The sequence below is a fragment of the Sphaerodactylus townsendi genome, linkage group LG09 (genome assembly GCF_021028975.2).
Source record: "Sphaerodactylus townsendi isolate TG3544 linkage group LG09, MPM_Stown_v2.3, whole genome shotgun sequence".
NCBI lineage: Eukaryota > Metazoa > Chordata > Lepidosauria > Squamata > Sphaerodactylidae > Sphaerodactylus > Sphaerodactylus townsendi.
The window spans coordinates 94,525,881-94,547,004 of record NC_059433.1 but is presented as its reverse complement, the minus strand read 5'-3'; the positions used below and the strand labels follow the sequence as shown (position 1 = coordinate 94,547,004).

At 40.7% G+C, this 21,124-nt stretch overlaps 1 protein-coding gene across 1 annotated transcript in view; it reads left to right on the top strand.

Moving 5' to 3' along the window:
* The first annotated feature begins 6,011 nt into the window (after positions 1-6,011).
* STMN2 (stathmin 2) overlaps positions 6,012-21,124 on the top strand; it is a 31,320-nt gene continuing 16,207 nt past the window's right edge. The window contains exon 1 of the mRNA XM_048507950.1: positions 6,012-6,161. Within this exon, the coding sequence (XP_048363907.1) occupies positions 6,143-6,161 (19 nt within the window). The 5' untranslated portion in view covers positions 6,012-6,142. The remainder of the gene's footprint in view (positions 6,162-21,124) is intronic.

Sequence of the window (21,124 nt, the reverse complement as noted above, 5' to 3'; positions counted from 1 at the left end):
GGCTGCGGTGCTGCAGCCCCACCCAGCCTCTGTCTCCAAAGAGGCTTTCCAGTGGTGCAGTAAGAAGCCTCTATGAGCCTCACTGCACTTATACCATCCAAAATGGTGGCTTAAGTCTGAAGTATGGGCCACAGGTGTAACACCAGCAAAGGCCAGGAGGGAGTTGACTAAAGTTGGTTCCTCCCCTGGCCATGCCCCCAGCCTGCCCCCACTATACCTGTGGTGGCAGCAGGGGTCTGTGGACACTGGTGCAGCATCCAGTACCATGTTCCAGCATGGGGGGGGGAGGACACAGAGGTCACACACCAGCGGAATCACCACTCCGCTGAGGTAAGTGCCCCGGGTAGGGCAAATCCATAGACATGGCAGCACACCACTCCCATGAGCAGATTTGCCCCCCACCCTTTGGATAGGGCTTTAAATATTTCTTTATCTAAAAGATTAATTATCCTTCAGCATTAAAGAAATGATGGCTGCTTGTGATTAAAGTCAGGGTAATATTAATTGTAGCTTTCAGGGGATCCCTCTCAATCCTTTTTCCTAGCTACCAACTTTGAGGTGAACTGCAAAAATCTCCACCTTTGTGGCTTACACAAGAGAAGAGCTTCTTGTTACAATGTGGGCTATCTCCCAGTCACTCTTCAATCCAGAGTGATTGACTCCACTGGTGATTTACAACTCCCTGCTGATAATTCAGCCACAGTGATCTTCCACAGTCTGCAGAGATGTCAACATGCCATGAATCCTTACCCTTTCAGGTCACCTCTGTCTTCTAATGGAATTCTAGATCTACCATCTGAGGTGAGCAACCTACATTACAAGGACTGCCAGTCAGCAGCAGGAAAGAACTAATCTATGAGAAACAAACTAGATGGTACGAAGGACAGAAGAATGAGTTTAACAGAAAAACTGCCTGTGACAGACAAATAGGCGTTTACAGATTCTCCCAGAATAGGACTCAAGGAATAAATAAATTTTCCTCTTTTCCATTTCTCATTTGAATTTGATTCAGAGGGAATTGTGGCTGAATAAGTAGAGTAAGTGCTAGGCATACAGAAAGTCCATGGTTCAATCTCTGGCATTTCCAGCTAAAAGAGCCAGGTATGAAATGAGACCCTGGAGAGCTGCCAGTCTAACAGATAATATTGAACTTGATGGACCAATGGTGTGATTCAGTATAAGGCAGCTTCATGTTATGTAACCACCTTCTCCCCCTGCCCTATACACAAAGCTTGACTTAGAAAAAATATTGTGGGGAGAGAATGAAGCTAAAGTGTCAGAGATTGGTTTATATAGAATCTATAAAGTGATGCCTGGTAACCCAACTTAAGTCAGAAGAATGCACAGTCATTGCTGTAGTGAGGCAAGCTTTTTATAAGGAATATTAGCAAAATGTCCTCATCTGCTTTGCAACAGCAGAAAAAAACTAGAGATTTTCAGCACCCGAGACCGCTCTACACACCATGCTTGCTGAGCATCAGCTTCTCAAAGACCATGTGCAATGTAGTAACACACTAGTAATTACACCAAAGGCAGAAATCCATGATGTTTGCTGGCTTCTTATTTGTATCTCATATTTTGAAAGCCCAAGGAATGAGATTTCAACAAAAGAAATTCGTTCAGGTTGAGGGTTCTTGCTTCACTCAGCTACATCAGTCACCTTCTTGTTTAGCTTCAGATAACCAACTCCCTTTCATTTCACCTAGTATTGCCAATAAAGTATCACCTCAAGTGAAGCAATATCTTAAGTCTCCAAGTCATTCCTTTACAATCACAATCTTGATCCCAGCACCAAAACAGTCAGGCCCTAACCTAGCAGTATTCCTTGTATCTTTTAGTAGTAGTAGTAGTAGTAGTAGTAGTAGTAGTAGTAGTAGTAGTAGTAGTAGTAGTAGTAGTAGTAGTAGTAGTAGTAGTAGTAGTAGTTACATAAACTGCTTGAACTATGAAGAAAGACAGGATATAAATGTTATAATCTATATCTATAAATGCGAAATACCACTGACTGACTCACTGACTGACTCATCAAAGGAACTAAAAAACCACCTAACCTACAAAGTTGAAATTTGGCACACCTGTTCATTATGTGGTTTAGGTGCTCACTAAGAAAGGATTTTTCAAAATATTTAGTTTTACTCGAGTTATTACACATTTACTCTTTTCACTGCTCATCTCTGGCCATCTGCGCGAACATTCTAAGGGCAAACCAGCCCCTCAGTCCACAGACATGCTGCATGAACATTCTAAGGGTGACAGTTAAACACCACCAGCTTCAACAAACAGGCTGCAAAAAAGCATGCTGAATGTCACCTTCCTCTGAAGATTAACAGACCCAGGCTGTGAAAAAGTACTCCTCCACTCCACCCTCCGTTAACAACACACGCTACAGCCAAATACAATCAAAACAGATTATTGGCAAAACCAGCCAACACTATCACCTTTGGACATACCTACTTTAAACATTTGTTGGGTTTTGAATATGGACATCAGATTGATTTACTGTGCCAGACAAGTTAACTCCCTCACTGGGCCTCCGACCATCACCCTGTGCTTGGTGTCGGCATGCGTTCCTTGGAGAGATGGCCCTGGGATAAGTCCCCAGGAATGTTCTGCAGTGGTGAGGTACAGTCCAGCTCCCTGCCCTTCAACCCTACCCTGAACCTCTTCACAGCCTTCTCACTCATCAGCATCCAATGGCAGAACACTTCCTTTCTACATCCCAAAAATACAACGGCTGCTTCCACATGACTTTTGGAGCCCACCAGATGAAAGAGAGCAATAACACATTGCATTAGAAAAAGACAACTACAGGAAGCTGTGGCAAAATATGTAAAAACAAACCCATCAGTCCACAGACAGGCTGTGAGGAAATATGCTGCATGTCACCCCAAAGTTCACAGGCTGTAAAGAAGTATGTTGAATGTCACCCCAAAATTCATAGAGAGACTGTGATGAAGTATGCGTAGCAAAGCACGGGTGCCCTGCTAGTAAATATATAAATAGTAGTCATCATAGCAGAAGCAAATGATGTAAACAATCAGGAAAATTCCCGTGCCCCAATTTTTTTCTATCTAGATACGACAGAGGCTTGAGAAATACCTACTCAAACAGACACTTTTCTTATCATCTCCCGGCTCTCCCCCAATTAATTCTCAGCTACCCTCAATTTTTCCTACCACCAGAGACAATGTACCTAATCAGTCCACACAGCATTAAAGGATCTTCCTTTATAATATACAAAATAATTTCTGCCTATCTGGTAAGTCCTTGGAGTATACAGACAACCCCACCTTACGTGGGGACAGCCTCATTTGACTGCCCTACTCTATCGACGCAACATCTACAATATCAACTCTTCTGATGATAGAAATTAAAAATTGGGGAAGAGGGTGTTACGAAGGGAAATAACAGTGTGAACATGACTACACTTCCTCACATTGTTCCCTTCCACCATCTTCCAATGCTTTGCTTTGCTTTGCTTTAAATGACCTCAGCATTCTGTGTTTCTACAATAGTCAGTATTAATCAGACCACCTTTTTTTCTTTCATTCCTAATGTAGAAACCCATACCTAATCTTTGGATAAGGCCTGGTTTTGCTGCTTGTATTACTGATAGGAATCACCTACTTTACTACTGAATTAGATGTAGTAGTTATTAAGTCCAAGAACAAAGGCCGTTTTCGCACGGAGGCGGAAGCGGCTGGGTCGGCGCATTTCGCGACAACCTGACGACGCTGGGACCGTCCGCATGGACGGTCCCAGAAAGAGCCGGGACGACGGCGCTGCAGAGCGCCGTCGCCCGGCCGACCTGGCATGTCCCTGGGCCTCCGGCATGTCGCCGAAGCCTGAGGACACGCCCCCCCGGCCCTGCGCGCCTGCTCCAGCATCGCAGGGCAGGGGGGCGTGTCCCCAGGCCTCGGAGATGCGCCGGAGGCCCGGGGACAAGGTAAGTGCAGGGAGGGAGTGGGGGGGGAGGCGCCTTGAAGCCGGTGTTACCGGGAAAGTGCGCTTCCCAGCGCACTCCGGAAACGCCGGCTTGGTGCCGGTCGGGCGGCGCGAGGGCGGCGTGGCTGCGATGCAGCTGCGCCCCCTGTGCGAATGGCGGCCTGGGGACAGCATTTTTGAAGTCCCCAGGCCGCCATATTCCGTCCGTGCAGAAACGGCCAAAGTTTAAATCAAGTAAAAATGCCTATCTGCTCATCTAAGCAATCCAAGCCTCCTTTATTTTTGAAAATTTGGCAAACTTAGACATTCCTGTCCGCTGTCATTTAGTTTACCATCAGATACCCATACTTAAATACACAGAGATCCTTAAAAATAAGTGCCCATGAAATAGGCAGCTCCCAGTCCAAAGCAGGCTCCTATATATCACACGAAGAGATGAGGTGTGGTCTCTACAGAACATGATCTCTGCATTTCTTAAAAACATCAAAACACCTTTAAAAGCTCTAAGCACTTCCCAATACTCTTTAATTCTAAATATTATTTAAAGGCCTGAAAATCCTTTTCCAGTTAATTCCATCACTATCCCAATGCTATCTGTTCATAGCAAACATGGTAACTCAGGATGTTGCTACCATCCCATAGGGCAAAACAGTCTGCACACAAAAGGCTAGGATTCCATTACTGGCTCCCCATAGTTCACAGACCTCTTAAGCAAGCCCCCATCCATCAATTTTCACCTGAATGTTAGGTTCTGTGCAAGGTCAAAATGTGAATTGATGGTTTTGCTCTTTAAGGGAGAGTAATAAGGGCTGAAGTGATTCCTATTCCCCCCTGACCCATGTGGTGGTTGAATCAATGTTTCATTGTGGTAAAGGGTTGCGATTTTAGCAGCAAAAACTACAGATGCCCAATAACTGAAAGTAATGAGAGAAGTCATAGGCCAATCCAAATACATTATTCCTGGAAATTGTACTATAATAACATTTTCAAAAACCAGCTGCATATATTTTCTTTTCCAGTTCACTGTTGCCATTTGCTTCTGCAGGTTAAATGGGCATGTATGAAAACTGGAATGCAGCTTTTATTCTGTATTTCTTTTCTTAAGATGCCAAGTTATTGAAAGGCAATGGAGCACAGACCATTTTCCTTTTTAAACTAAGACTTCTACACAGTCTTTCTGGCTAATATGTTTCCACACTAATGAAACTGGTGCTGCGTTAATTAACAGTTCAGCTTTTTTTCCAACTACACATTAACATCACAATAAAGTTTTATCTTCCATTCTTGCCACTGCACAAAATGAACCATTTATTTTTGACCCTCGTTGGCTTCACAAAAGGATGTTTCCTTTGCTTCCTTCAGCTTTCAGCACATAAACCTCTTTGAGATGGTACATGTTTATTACCTGCAGTTATTCCATTTTCATCAAAAACAAAGATGTCAAGATTTCAAATTTCCTTTCTTATAATGGGGATGTATCATATTGTCAGAAACAGTTCTTTCGCTCATTTAATCTACCTACCATTTCATAATGTGCACTGAACCAGACTTAGATAAGAGGGTGATTATGGAAACACAAGGCAGGATTCTGGTGGTTTAAACACACACACACACACACACACACACACACACACACACACACACACACGTAACCTAAGTGTAGGTACAAAATCAGCTTTGGTGCCAATTTTTGTTGTTGTTTTTTAGTAAATAAACCTTCATCTTGCAATCTCCTTCTCCCACCTTCTCCAATTAGTACCATAACCCATGTCCAATGCATTCATGCATGTTTTACAGGTAGCAACAGCCAAAGACTTCAAGACCAATAGGCTTTTTTCATGTAAGACATTAAACATTTGACATGGAATGTACTACCAACAAGAAAGCAAAGGGGGGAAAGAGCATTCAAGAGCTACATTCCCTTTCAAACTGTACGCTGGCGCTTTGCACTCCAGCACCCTTGGCAGATCAATATTTAATGCTTGGCAATTCTAACTCTACAGGAGTCATGTCAGGGGACCTCTAGGGCCAATCTGCTTGGGCAGAGGAGTGATAATTATTCATGGGCTCCTGCCTCTCTCGCCTTCTTTCGCACAGCCCCACTCTGCTGACTCAGTGCCTTAGTCTTCTCTCTCTCTTCACTGCTGTAGCTGGACCTCTTTGCCTTCACAACCTCTGAGCATCTGTACGTCTCACAATGGCTAAAACTGCAATGGGTAAGAACATAGCATCTCTTCTGTCTTCCTCCTGTATAAGAGTCCCTCTTCCCTAAAGGCTGCTGTCCTTGGTGCTTCATTCGGTGTTATAAAATCCGAAAACGTTATTTAATATTATTAGTCTCTCTCTGTTTTTTTCCCCCTGGAGGGAACCGGGAAGCCAAGGCTTTCTTAGAAGTCTTCGCCTGTGGCTAAGTATAATGTGTTGCAAATCTTAGTGATCTGGTGCATTTTATCCAGCGGGTCTAGAGGTTTCCGTCCCAAAGTATCGATCTGACTGCTCGAGGCTGATGTGTGGTTCGTTGTTTTTCAAAAGGAAATAAGCGATATTGTGTGCTATACTGAGTGGTTTGCAGTCCTCAGATCATGGTGTCGCGGGGTATGCAGAGAACCGACGGGGACAAATAATAAGGTGCCCCCCCCCCACGCCCGGTGAAAGTGACCAGCCCTGTGAATTGGAGCTGGACGGCATTCAATGTTGGGGTCTTTACTGCAAAAGGAGAACGGGAGGGGACACCGGATGAGTCTGGGTGCGCTTGATCGTCCGTCTGGCGTTGAAAATGGCAGGATTGCTGGCGGGTGGGCGACTGGGGCCGTGGCCGCGTCGGGTTTCTTTGTGTGAGGGTCTCCTTCAGCCGCTGCTCCGGGCGTTCCCGGCGAGAGCGCACCTGCAGAGCGCTTCGGCGCCACCGACTCCAGCCGCCCAGCAGCACAATGCAGAGCGACCCCACCCATGGCGCGGCGGCGGCGGCGGCTGGTGCTGCTGCTGCTGCTGGCGCTGTCTCCTCATCGCAGGCGCCCTGGGGAACCCTCTCCTCATATCCTGCTCCCAGCCTTTACGGAAGGGACTGGAGCCCCCAAAGCCAACACTATTCCTCCCTTTGCAATCTAATATTATTTGGGCAGTGGGGACTTTTCGCTCCCACGGTTTGTTTCTGCGCGGCTCTCTTTTCTCTCTTGTCGGTCGCCTTGATTCTCCAGCAGGAGATTAATGATGCAGTTCGGTTGTGCCCCAAAAGTAGGTCACTGGATTATAAACCCCTTCCCTCCGCGCACCCTGATGTCGAGCAGTGTCTTGCTCCAGCCACCCCTCACCGCCCACCCCATAATGCAGCCAGCGACTTTGTTTGTATTTTGTCTCACCAGAGCAAAAGCCTTTTTTTTTTTTGTAGTGCAGACTCAACAAACCCCAGCCACGCCCCTGGACAGCGCGCTCGCCTTCAGCATCTCAACAGCGGCAGCGGCTGATCCTTGCTTCTCTAGGAGGTCCCTTCCAGGAGTCGGGACTGCAGATTTTGGGTGGCAAAGGGACCTTTTGCATTTTTATACTGGGGTTTTCACCTCTGCATTTGAGGATTTCGCTGATTTACTTTAACTTGCTAAAAAGCAATTGCACCCCCCCCCCCCCTACACCTACGCACACTCGTTCCAAGTCTTCTGGCCACCTTTGACTTTTTTAAGTCTGAGATTTTAAAAAAATGTTTCATGGTGGAACTGAATGAAGGAACACGATATTGCAGTGCAGAGTGCCATATTGACTAGGAAGTCTTGTAGAGAAAATGGGCTGCTAGGTCACTGTCCTTAAAAGGATCTCAAGATACCGAGTTCCTTTCTTCTCGCTTTGCAAAAGGAAATCCAGAGATCTAAATAGGGAAGGATCCTTGGTCTGCGGCCCTAAAAATGTTTTCCTGGGAGTAAAATCCATTAAATAAAAAGAATCTTCAGAGTAGACCCTGTTAGGATTGCACCCTTAGAAATTAAGATTTCAAAAGATGGACCATTTCATGACGCCTGAGATGAATGAAAGACAGGACAATTCTCTCCCTTTCCCAACCTCCCCCAACAACACTTGGTCATCCTTGCTGGCAACAATCATGCTCCTTTGTTGCCCTCTTGTTTACTCAATTAAAATAAATATGGAGGTCAAACCTTTCCTGTAAGCCTTTTTTTCTGCCTCAGAAAAACTCAGAGTGTCAGGGAGCTATTGGGGGCAGAGGGCATTTTTATTCCTGAGGGAAGGGCGGGAAGCAACTGTTTATGCAAATACAACCTGCCAGGAACCATGGGAGTCTGGCCAGCCCTGCAGAGCTGGGTTCCCACAGCCCCCTTTCCTTCTCCTCCCCACATCAGCAATCAGGTGATCAGTATCGATAGTTTGTCAGAGACTGATGGCTGTAGAAGGCCTCTGTGAAGAATGCCCTGGCTGCACCAGGATATGGCTTTCAGTTTGATTAATGTGTTCCTGCAGCTCATGAGAGTGAAGCCAGGGCAGTGATGAAGTGGCCAGATGTACCAAGTGCCTTGCTAATAATTACAACAATGCCCGCTTTTCCATTTTTTCAGGACTTCTCCACAGAACCTATTTTTTGCTTGTTTTAGGGGATAAGGAAATGTTCATCCTTCTTCCGCTAATCAGTTGCAGCACATTTAAGAGAACAACCATCTTCCTTCATTCTTAATTTGTGTGTATAATTGTCATGTCCTAAGTGAAAAACAACCCCTTACTCATCTAAAGGCTTTTTAATAACTGAAAATTTTCCACCTCATTTCTGACTTGGGCTACCATCTTTTTTCTGGTATTGGATGTGTGATTTTTACTACAGAGAGAGTGAAAGGAAGAGAGATGAAGTCTCTTTTCAAGTAAAACAACTGTGCCACAGGAATAAGAAAAGACACAAATTGATGAAGAAAGTTTGTGGATCCTCGGTTGAATCCAATGAGTTCCCTTCCAACAAGTGAGGAATCTTCTGTTTGAAGAGATTTCCTCTCCCAGTGGAGGGAGCTTTCCTCCAATGGAAGATGCCTCACTTGCTGATGGAGATCAATGGATTCAACCCAAAGATTTTATAGCATAATGGCATTCTCATATTAAAGGAAGGACATACTTTGTGTCATCCATGAGGCCCCAAGAAGATGAATAGAAGACCATTTCTATAGCCAGTCTGTGCTGTCAGATCTTGCAGCTCAGTTGACAGTCTCTTCCAGGGACTAAGGTCTAAAGGGAATGCCTGGAAATAATGGGCAACTGAAAAGTCTTGCCACAGATCCAATAAACATTAACTGAGTGTTGAATGAAAGCATTTTGCACATGTTCAGAAGCATACTTTTGATTGTTATGTGAAAAGAATTACTTTGCTGGATCAAATAAAGATCTATCTGGTCCAACATTCTGTATCCATCAAAGCTGGCCAGGTACTTGTGGAAGTTCTCAAACCAGAATATGATGGTAAAGGAAATTCCCAATTATTTGTTCCACTATTTGTCATTCAAATGTTTGCTGCCTCTGAATAAGCAGTTCCATTTAGCAAGTAAGGTAAAGCGCCTTGCTGTTAAGCATACACGAATAGGATTGCATCAGTTTCAAAATCTTAGCAGCATGGCCTTTATAGTGGTGGCATGGATGCTGAACTGCTTTCTATAGAAGCTGATCATCCATTGTTGTCTTTTGGAGACAAGCTGAAAAGGATTTCCTTTTCAAAAATATATGATACAGCAAACCTGCTGAAGCTAAGAAGGCCTAGCAGGGAAATGTCCTCAGATGCCCATGTATGCCACCTTGAGCTCTACAATAGAAGAAAAGCAGGACATAAATAAACAAAATGTTTCTGTTTAACCAAGCTTTCACTCCATCTCAAAATTTCAATGAAACCAGCCATTGATTTGTTTTATTCTAATTTGTATTGCTGTGTTGTATTTTAATGTATATTATATTGCAAGCTGTCCTCACTGATGAAAAATGGTGGGAATAGAACATTTTAAGTAATGTTGCCCATCTGATAAATATTCATATGTTTGTTACATGTGTAAATGCCATTTTCCAGATTTATTAAAGTTTAAGTAGGTATCTAATTATATTTCTATTTAAATTCCTTGCTGATGATACATAGTTTTTATTCTACATAAAATCTAAATAAATCTAATAAATTTATCAATATGTATGCAAGGGGAATGATTCAACAATGTTGAGCATTATTAATTCCTATGGATTTAAATGGCAGAGATTCCTTTCTTACACTTAGCCCAGTCATTAAATCAATGGGTCTTTTAACTATGAACTATGTTGAGTGCTATCAAAATATAAAAATGTCAGTAAAATAGTACAGAGGATTTTGATAACCACATAACAAAGGCTGATTCCGCATGGGCCAAAAACAGCAGTGTGAAAACGGTGTGAAAATGGTGTAAAAGGGTTTAAAATGGTGTAAAAGGGTTTATACTGTTTTCACACCATTTTCACACCGCTGTTTTTGGCCCATGCGGAATCAGCCAAAGAGATTTGATGGCCTGAATTATATTCTACCTGAACTCCTGCTTTACGAATAGGATTGCCAATCTCCAGGTAGTCACTTGAGATCTCCTGGGATTACAACTCCTGGGATTACAACTCCAGGTGATAGAGATCAATGTAGCTAGAGAAAATTACCACTTTAGCAGATGACTTATTTGACATTATACCCCACTGAAGTTCCTCCCCTCAGCAAACCCCACCCTCCTCAGGCCCCACCCTGAAAATCTCCAGATAATTCTCAATCTAGAGTTGGAAACCCTACTTCAGAAACAATGGCCTTTGTTGTAGGGAAACATTGAATACCATAACCCCTGCCCCCACCCTCTTTATAATATCTTATTTCTACATCATAAAATATTTTGTTCATTTGGCCTACAGAGATTAACTGTATGATCCTCCTAGAGATACATAATTCTAACTATGTTGAAGTTAACAGAAGTTAACAGAAGGCTTCAACTCAGAATGTCATTGCAATAGTCCTATTCTAAGCATGATTGCTTGGAATTTAGATCAATGGGATTTACTTCGAAGTAAATACCAAAATAGAAACTAAACAAACATGCAGAGAATTAAGTCTTAGTCCTTCACACTGCATATGTCCTATTGAATACAATGAGACTTATAAATAAACTTGACTGTCACAAACTTTTTTTTTTCCACAGAGTGCCTATTTAGTGTACAAGTGTAAGTAATTTATCTTGGTTTTCTAAATGTGCTTCTTCCTTTAGATATAATCAAAGAGATGCAGGCACCTGAAATTATCATCCAGATTCAGAAAAACAATTCTAAAAATAATTGCCTACCTAACTCTTCAAAAGTTGTAAAGCTATTTTAGGATTAAAAACAAAACAAATATGCAGTCTCTCTTTACTGTCCTTTGTACAACTCCTAGTCTAGCAATTGCATGTTAAGTCTGTTGAAGTTTCTATTGCTGTTATCAGGATTCTTAAAAACTGATATTGTCTAGACTTTTTAATATTCTCTCAGCTTTTTGTAGTTCAAAAAACAGGTCTATATTTTTCCAGCTCTTATATGTACAAATATGCTTTCGGTCCACTTTTACCTTTTGCCAACATTGACTTTACCCAGTGAACTCAGGAAAATGTGCATACCTACCCATTCTCCTCATAAAACCCTTTTGAAATAGGTAAAATGGACAGATGGGGCCAAACTAGATGGGAAAGCCAGATGTTTCTATGTACATATGTGGATCTTTCCCAATTGCATGGAAAGAATGTGGTGAGGGATCCCATTTTGAGTAAAGAGAAATAGGCAGGCAAGGGATGCCAGCTCCACTCCTTGCCCCTGGTTTAGCTCTCTGTAGTCTTTTCACCCTCCAGATATATTTTTTCCTCATCTGAACTGGGATGTTGAAAATAAATTCAGATTGGGAAAGGAGGTTTTGCAACAAAGGCTATAGGGAGAAGATTGGCTTTCCTCACTCATGTGGCCCTTTCACATTTCTGTTTATGTCAGAAATACACTTCCTCTCTCTTTCAGTGCACTTCTAAGCAGAGAAACAACCTTCTAAATTCATTTACTTCAGTGGCATTAGAAGGAACATTATAACAAGGATGAGTTCAATCCTTCTTGAGAGTCAGTGAGAACAAAGAGCGACAAATGCAGTAAATGAATAAACAAACTCATTACCAACATATCTAGTTTGAACCACAAGGATTACTCAAGGTCATTTGCTGCACTTCACATTGCAGGGATTTGAACTCGGACTTGGCAGGTTAAGTGCTTCATTCCACCTACTTGACCACAGTAATTCTTCATCACTCTGACTGTCCAAAATTACTATAATTCCCAGATGTCTTTGTTGTAAAATCAATTACTGCAGGAAGAAAAAAACCATTACCAGTGCTGATAAATGCCACTGATCACTCCAAGTCCATACAAAATCAAAGTAGCTAAAGCAATATGGTGCTTTAATCTACATCACCATTGTTGTTATAACACTGAACACATCATTAGGGAAATAGATTATACTTATTATGTACAAGGATATGAATAAATCACAGACAGCTTCAATTTCCCATCCCTACTCACCACTATCATAAAGCATTTTACCAGCTATTTCAAAAACAAAGACCTTGGTTTTTTAACAATATCTATACCACAAAAGGCCTTATTTTTTGCTTTGTTTCCCTAGCTGGGTTACTTCTACCATACTATTTTTCTCATGGCACTCACACATAAATCGGGCCTTGCTCAAATAATAGGATAACCCAAAGTATACATGACAAGAAGATATCTGGGTCATAACATGTGGGTCTATTACAGAGGAACGAAAGTGGGGTCCTGTTTAATGAACAAAATGAGCTTGTGGGTGAGGAGTACTGAACCCTCCCTATGTTTCTAGACATCACTTTTCCTATAGGGTTGCCAACAGCCAGAAGGGGAAAAGGCTCTGTTCCTTTAATAGAAGGTTAATGTGTGGAAATGGGCAGCTGAAACTTTTTCATGCAATGCAGTTAAATAACATCCCAGCAAGCTTTTATTGAAGTGTTAAGACATTGTTTTTGTCCTTCTGGTTGGCAGTTTTTCCATCAGCGAGACTTCAGTGCAAACAGTATGCACAACTATCAAGCAGGGCCTTTGAAAGGACAGTTAAGTGGTGAAGAAGGAAGAGAATTATTTTTTCTCTTAAACTGGATTGCACCCCACTTTATATGTGATTAGGGCAGGCCGATATTTAGAGATTTATCAGCTACTGTTATATGTAGTATGGGTCTTAATCACATCAGTGTGCTTAATGAGACTTACAGATCAGGGTTAAACCAAACATTGATAGGCAGGACATTCATGAAGAACACAAGGTTGTTTCAATGAACCAAGTGGAAACCTAGACAATCTTTATTGACCTTCAAGTCCAAAGTGTGCAGCTTAAGTCAAAAATATTTTGGTCACTTTCCCACAAGGTATCTACCAGGCTTTTTAGTTGCCACTACATGGGAAAATGTGTATATTTAAAAGGGAGAATAGTTTTAGTACAATACAAGTCCTATTCTCACATAAGAAGAAAGACTCCAAATCAAGAACCAGATCCCCAAAAACCCTTTTGCCAGAGAGAGCTTTACCACTGGAAAAACAATGTAATTATTCCCTTATACTACACAGCAAGAATTTGACTGGGCTCTTAGATACATAAACCCAGTAGGTATTCCACTCTATTTCATTTTTTTAATTACAAGTATGACATTATGAATCCCTATCTTAATGCCATGAAATGCTGAATGGTGTCAGTTTTATCTTGGCTTCTTACAAAGAATCCTAGAAACTATAGTTTGATGAGATGCTGGCTACTCTCTGCTAGATAGCTCTAATAGTCCCTTCACTAAACTACAATTCACAGAGTTCTCTGAGAAGATACCACTTTAAATCCACAGTGTGGATTTTTCCACATTTATTCTGCAACTGAAGGTTACAGAGAGCACAGCTGAATGAGAGTAATGCAACCAAAGGGAATGCACTTCCTTCTGCCACTGGAGTACAAGGAGTTCAGTTGTTAGCTTAAGTAGAATTTAAAATCAGATTTCCAGGTTCCATGTTATTGTTTAGCATTTTTCTCTCTCAATCGCAATGTGCCTATATAAAAGGATAAAAATAATGTTTATACCTGTTGTATTTGTTTTGACTCATTATTGACCCCAGTTTGCAGACTTAATCCATCTTTATCAACTGATAGCATACATCCCGTCAATTCATGAACAAGTTATCAATAGAAATGTGATCCATTTCTATCGAAGAAGAAGAAGAAGAAGAAGAAGAAGAAGAAGAAGAAGAAGAAGAAGAAGAAGAAGAAGAGGAGGAGGAGGAGGAGGAGGAGGAGGAGGAGGAGGAGGAGTGATCAATGTAATACTGGAATTCTAATTAAAACATAAAATGAACAAATAGGACATAAATACAAAATAAGTTCCTTAATTTTCATTTTCTGCTTGATGCTTTTATTCCTTCTTGACATCATATATGTTTGTAAAACTACAGTATTTTGATGATGGTTTTCATTAGCAGACATAGACTTGATGCAGCAGTCTTTGCATTTGCACTGGGTTACATTTAAGAAATTTTAAAAAATAATGCATATTGTAATAATGAGGGCACTACATGATTGCAGCCCACTAATACATTCCAGAGGTTATCAGCTACTGAAAGGAATCCCAGTCTGTGCTTCATATACAAGATAAGCAACTAGATCACATTATCTGTTGTTCTAGAAATCATTAAAGTCTATGATCCTAAATACACTTACATGGAAATAAGGTTTGTTTAAATCAATAAAGCCTACTTCTAATTAAATGTCCTTAGGACTGGATTGTTAATCTCACTTGTATAAATAGCAGCTAATGAAGAAGCTTTGAGATAAGGTGACTGGAGTTGTTTTGTAAACTGTAAAACCCCCAGACTACAGATCAATATGGCAGTGTACCTTCTATCAGAGCCTGTTTGGAAAATTAAAATGGCCCATGAATAGAAGTGCTGCATCCCAGGGACCATTCAACATCTGCTCATCCAGTGATGCCAATGATGGTGCCATTGCCTTTAACTGGCAGTGGTGCAGAAAGAAGCCATTGATCAACTGAAACCAGCTGTCATTGATGCTGAGGCTTTATGGTGCTGAAGCCATCAACTGCAAATGGACTGACTTGTCCACACAGAATAATGTGGCTATTAATGATCACTATAGTGCAGCAATAGGGCAACAGACACATTGATGTGCAAATGCAAAATGGATAGAACTGCATAATTTTGGATATGTCTTTCCCTGGTTGCATGTGGCCCTCCAAAACAGAGGCCCATAGGGAACTTTCCTTGGTACATTTAATGACCAGTCTGGTTCTGGCTTCTGCAGCTTCTAAATTTCACATATATTGACAAAGCTAATGTGATACTAATATTAAGTGAAAAAATCTGCCAAATGTTAAAAGAAATTAAGTCCCACTGGTTTCAGTGGGAAAACATAAAGCATGTATCTGAAATAATGAGACATAATTTATCTGTAACTCTGGCTGCCTTTGTGACTAAATCTTTAGTTTTAAAATTTATTAAAGACAAACAAGAAAGCTCAATGTTGCTTATGGTTACACATATTCATTTTATGTCCAGTTCAGTCTGTGGTCATATGAATTTGGCAGATTTGTGAAAAAACTAAAAAATTAAAAATAAAGAGAAAATCCATAGAAATGTAAGCCTCTCCTCCTCCTTCCCCTGGTCTTTTCATTGTTTTTGTTCAAACAAATATCACAGATACTATAAGAACCTGTAGATCAAATTACCACGTGTATCCATGTACTACAGTACCTCTATCACACTGCCATCAGATCTTTGAAAAATGTGCAAACTCTGTCAACACATGAAAATGGAACAACCACAAAAACAATGGCTCTATTATACCACTTTGAACTTTGTGGAAAACTATCACTAAAACTTTTCCCCGAGTACACAGCCTTAGATCAGAGTGACATTGTGTGTGTTAAGTGCCATCAAGTGGCTTATGGTAACCCTATGAATTAATGACTTCCAAAACATCCTCTCATTAACAATATTTTTGAGATCTTGCAAATTGAGGGCTGTGGCTTCCTTGATTGATCCATCCATCTTGTGAGGTTTCATCTTTTCCTGCTACCTTCAGTTTTCCTAGCATTATTGCCTTCTCACAATGTGACCTAAATATGATTGCCTCAGTTTTGTTATTTTAGCTTCTAGGGAGATTTTAAGTGTGATTTGATCCAGAACTCCTTTGTCTTTTTCCAAATCCATAAAACTGCCATCCAACACTACATTTCAAATGAATCAACTTTCTTCTGGTAAAATGTCTTTATTGTCCAGCTTTCACACCCATACATAGTGACAGGAATACTATAATATGAATTATCTTGATCTTGGTAATTAGCAACACATGCCTACACTTTTCTAGTTCCTTCATTGCCGGCCTCCTCACTATCAATCTCAGGGGGTACCAGTGGGAGAGGGAAACTTACTGGGAACAAATAGAAGCCTAGGCCAGTGATGCCAGTGATGCAGCGACATCACTGGTGATACAAGGTTGCGCTACTATTTGGCCGAAAACTCCTGATGGGGACCTGGCAATCACCTTGTGATTGCTTGGCTACAGTCTCCCTTTCGGTTGTTGATGGAATCAAGGAATAGAACATCTTGAACAATTTCAGTTTTTTCTTCATCATCCAGTAGTTTTGATTTTCAGATGTAATCCTTCTTTGGTGCTATCTGTTTTTACCCATCTCCTCACTATTTTACTTCAGTAATGTGGTATCATCTGCATATCTAAAATTGTTGATGTTACTTCCACTATTTTTCACTCTCCACCTTCATGTAAATCCAGTCTAGCTTTCTTTATGATATGTTCTGCCTGCAGATTGGACAGGAAGATAAAATAAATCCTTGCCTGACACATTTGCCAATTGAAAACCACTCTCTTTCTGCATGCTCTGTCTGAACAATAACCATTTGACTAGAGGATATACTGTGTATCAAAACAATCATACCCATTCCTTTTAAAACCAACCATAGATTTTCCTGACCCACACAATCAAAAACATTGCTACAATCTATGAAACATAAGCTGATTTTCTTCTGAAATTCTCTCATATGTTCCAGTAATCAACAAAAATTTGCAGTATGATTTCTAGTACCTCTTCCTTTCATGAATCCAGCTAAAACAGCTGGCATTCTATATATGGCAGCAGTCTTTGCTGTAAAGATTTTGAATATCACAGTCTTTGCTGTAAGATTTTGAGCATCACTTTACTTGTGTGAGAAATTAATATCCAACAGTTGCTGCAGTCTTTGATGTCTCTTTTTTTGGAACTTAAATTAGAGTGACCTTATACTATAGACTTAACTACTATTATTGTTATACACATTTTAAGCAGCAGATAGATAACTGCCTTTTTGAGTGACTGAGGGAAGGTCCCATGAGTTAGTGACTGACTGATAACAGATATTAAGCATTTGTTGCTATGAGCTTTACATGATTTTAGCAGCCAGGATGGGTAAGGATCAAGTGGACGAACAGTGGCCTTCACAGATCCCAGGATCTTGTCCACATCCATCATGGAGATTGGGTGAAAATGATCCATAAATAGCCCAGGAAGTATATTAGGCCTTTCTTCTGGTGTCACTATGTCATAACTGACATCCAGATCAGAGTATATTCTTGATATTTTATCAGAACTTAGCAAAAATATCATGGCTAGAATCCCACAGTCAGTTTCTTAATTTAATTTATATTTACAGAGTCCCCAGTTAAGATATGCTACATTTTGGACTTAGTCCAAAAGCTACAATTAAAATCCAGGCATAAAAACTAACATTCATGTTTCTCTGTATAATAACACAAGAAATGCTTAGTAATATATTTAACTTGAGTTTTTAAAAAATTATAAACATACTAACCTAGGGTTGCCAACACCCCTGGAGAAAAATGTCCTGTATTTATTTAGTATTTTTAAACCTATTTATAGCTCAGGCTTTGTCCCAGTGGAGACCCAAATTGACATGCAACATCATTCTCCCTTCCTCTGTTTTATTCTCATGGCTATCCTCTGAGATGGAAAAGGCTTAGTGGCTGGTCCATGGTCACCCAGTGAACCTGGGTTTCCTCAGTCTTTCCAAACACTCTAACCACTAGACTGCACTAGCTGTTAACAGTCAGACACCTAAATGCTTCTTTTTGTACCAATTGAAGTTCCAATCTATGATCAAAGGCAGGACCATGTAGGATATGTTACAGTAATCTAACTAAGATGTAATTTCAGCAGGGATACCAATGGCCAACCTTTGTCTTCTTAAGAAAGGATCATAGCTGGCTAGGCCACCAAAACTCGTAAAAGTTGCTATGTACAATAAAGAGAATCTGTGCCCCCTTGATATGTCTGGAATTTACATGGTACAGCCTACAGTTCAAACTGAATACAAAATGAATCTTGAAATCCAGAAAAAGCCCAGAAGCATAATTGTCAGGGTCGTGCCTCATGTGCTTTTAATATATCTAACCATTGCTGTTTAAACTGTATTCTTTGCATTCTACCTTGACCTGAATTTATGGCTTCTGTGCTGCTTTGTAGACAACTAGGCCTCCCCTGACATGTTGGCCCAATGGGAAAGAATTATTGTTGTTATCATGTCCTGGACTGGCAGCCAGATGGTTCCAACTCGTTATCTGCTATTGACCTTGGTGCCAGGTACAACTGAAAGTAATGGTTACCAGATGTTCTGCTCTGAGAAAATGGGAGGTGGGGTTGGGGGGAGAAATGTATGTCAAGAAGCCATGTTCTTTAGAACTGGCTTTGAAGCTGTATACCTGGCCTATGTATCCATACTGAACAATATACCAGAGTCTAATTATTGGAACAAGATCCGGGGGTCTAACAATAATCCTTTTAACTGCCTTCTGATGCTTCTTAGAATATAGTTGGGTGATATAAGGAACTAAGCTCTTTAAAAATTGAAGCCTGCTTATGTTTCCATCTTGATGCAAATCACCAACAGCTTATATACCTCGGGTCGCAGTCATATCTATCTCAACAGCCAAGGCTTTCCTTTCCTCTAACGAAAACTAAAAGCCACCATTAAAATTTCATTTTAACAAAGTGTTTCCATTAGCTCAGCAAAATTATCCCATTAACTCATGTTCCAAGTGACCATAACAATTATGAGTCTATAAATGGATTTTTGTAACATGTTTTAGCAGAATTTCATGAATGAAAATACTGTAAAATGGTAATTTTAGGATGTCTGAGTTATTGCACTTTTAGCACCATCAAGGGAACAATCAATATTATTTGCACCTTAATGTGCAGCTTAAGAACAAATAATACCAATGCAATATAATTCAATTTAGATGATGTATCCATTGAAAAGCTAGTCAGTTCTTTTGTATATTGGTCAGATCTCAGTCAAATGTTTGTATACATATACAAAAAAAAACCACCGATCAATTTCTGCTTATTTTTGAGGGCTAGCATACATTATAATTCAAGCCTTTTACTAATCCATATATAAAATCCTGAAAGAAACATTAGCTTGTTTAGCAATGATTCCTTGGTCACTGTTTTCTCAGTTCACACACCATAAAATGCATACTGGGCAGCTTTGTTCTGCACCAATATAAAGGCTGGTCTACAAATTCCAGCCTCAACCTAAAGGCATAACACTGCATAGGGATCACTGCCTAGTGACATGCTTAAGACCATGAAAGGCTTGATAATAGCTGTGGTTAACAACAGGCAACTGTGGAGAGGACACCATGAAAATCAGAACTCTCAGGTTAGACACTGCATCAATACACAGCAGGGTATAAAGGGTATGCAAGCAAGTATCGTGTTCCAGCTCTGGCCATAAGTCTAACATGGAGTATGCTCAACTGGGCCAGTTTGTTCTTGATTTCATTTCAGTGGTACAAAAGGTGAAGAATTATTTCTGAGCTGTGAGCTTCAGCAAAATGGGTACTGAAACTTCTGGAATAGGCATGGTGGTCAAGTCAGGTAGTCAGCAACTAATTTAGTCTGGATACAACCCAGTGTATACATGTTCAATCCATATTCAGTGTACATTTGATTTTTAAAAAATACATGCACTGAATAATTCACGTTATACTCAATGTACATACAGCTTAACGTGTGATACAAACAGCAAATTTATATAGGTCCCTGATTTCAATTGCAAAGTGAACACATGCAGGCTTTTTTCTTAAAAAACCATACAGGATATACTTGTTTATACTGTAATGTGTGAACAGGACTAGATAGTACACTGTAACTGTGACCAGGGCTTCAGTAATTGGTAGTAGAGGAATCAAATAATGTGACCTAGTCCATAGAGAATCAGTCATGTGCAAATAATTTTCAATAGTTATACAGATGTCTGGGGGCATGGCTCAGTGGTAGAGCATCTGGTGCAGAGGCTCCCATATTGAGTCTCTGATTTCTCCATTTAAATGGAAAAGGTAGCAAGTGAAATACTGCAAGCCATAATGGACAAGTCTCTGCCTCTTTGCTGCTCCTGTGGGAATTCTCTGCTGCCTTTGACACGGTAAACCATACTATCTAGTTGAAATGTTTGGAGGCAGAAGCAGATATCTGGGGATATGATTTGAATTGGTTTGAAATAATTCCTTACAGACTAGACTCAAAGGATTGCCATTAGAAGCCAATTATCAGTGTGGGATTTGTCCTGTAGGATTCCACGGGGAGCAATTTTATCCCTCATACTGTTTAAGCTCTAAGTAAAACCTTTAGAAAAAATCATTCATAATTTCGGTACAGGATACCATTAGCAGGCTGATGATACACTGATCTATATATCCCTCTCCAAGTATCCTGGCAACGTTATGAAAGGTCTTGAGCCATTGACTGATTGCTGTGATTAAATGGCGGAGAGCAAACATACCCAACCCTGGCAAAATGGAAATAATGGTAGTTGAGAAGCCTGAGGTCTTAAAGGACATCATGTTTCATACACTGCATAGATTTCAGCTTGGTCAACAGCCTAGTGGTTATACAAGACCCAGCATTACTGCTGTAGAAGCAGCTCAATGCAGCTGCAAAAAATGCTTTCTTTCAGCTTACTTTAGCCTGGAAGATGGTGTACCTTGTTGATAACCTGTTGATCTGGCCACCTTGAGCCATTCCATAGTAACATCTAACATAGT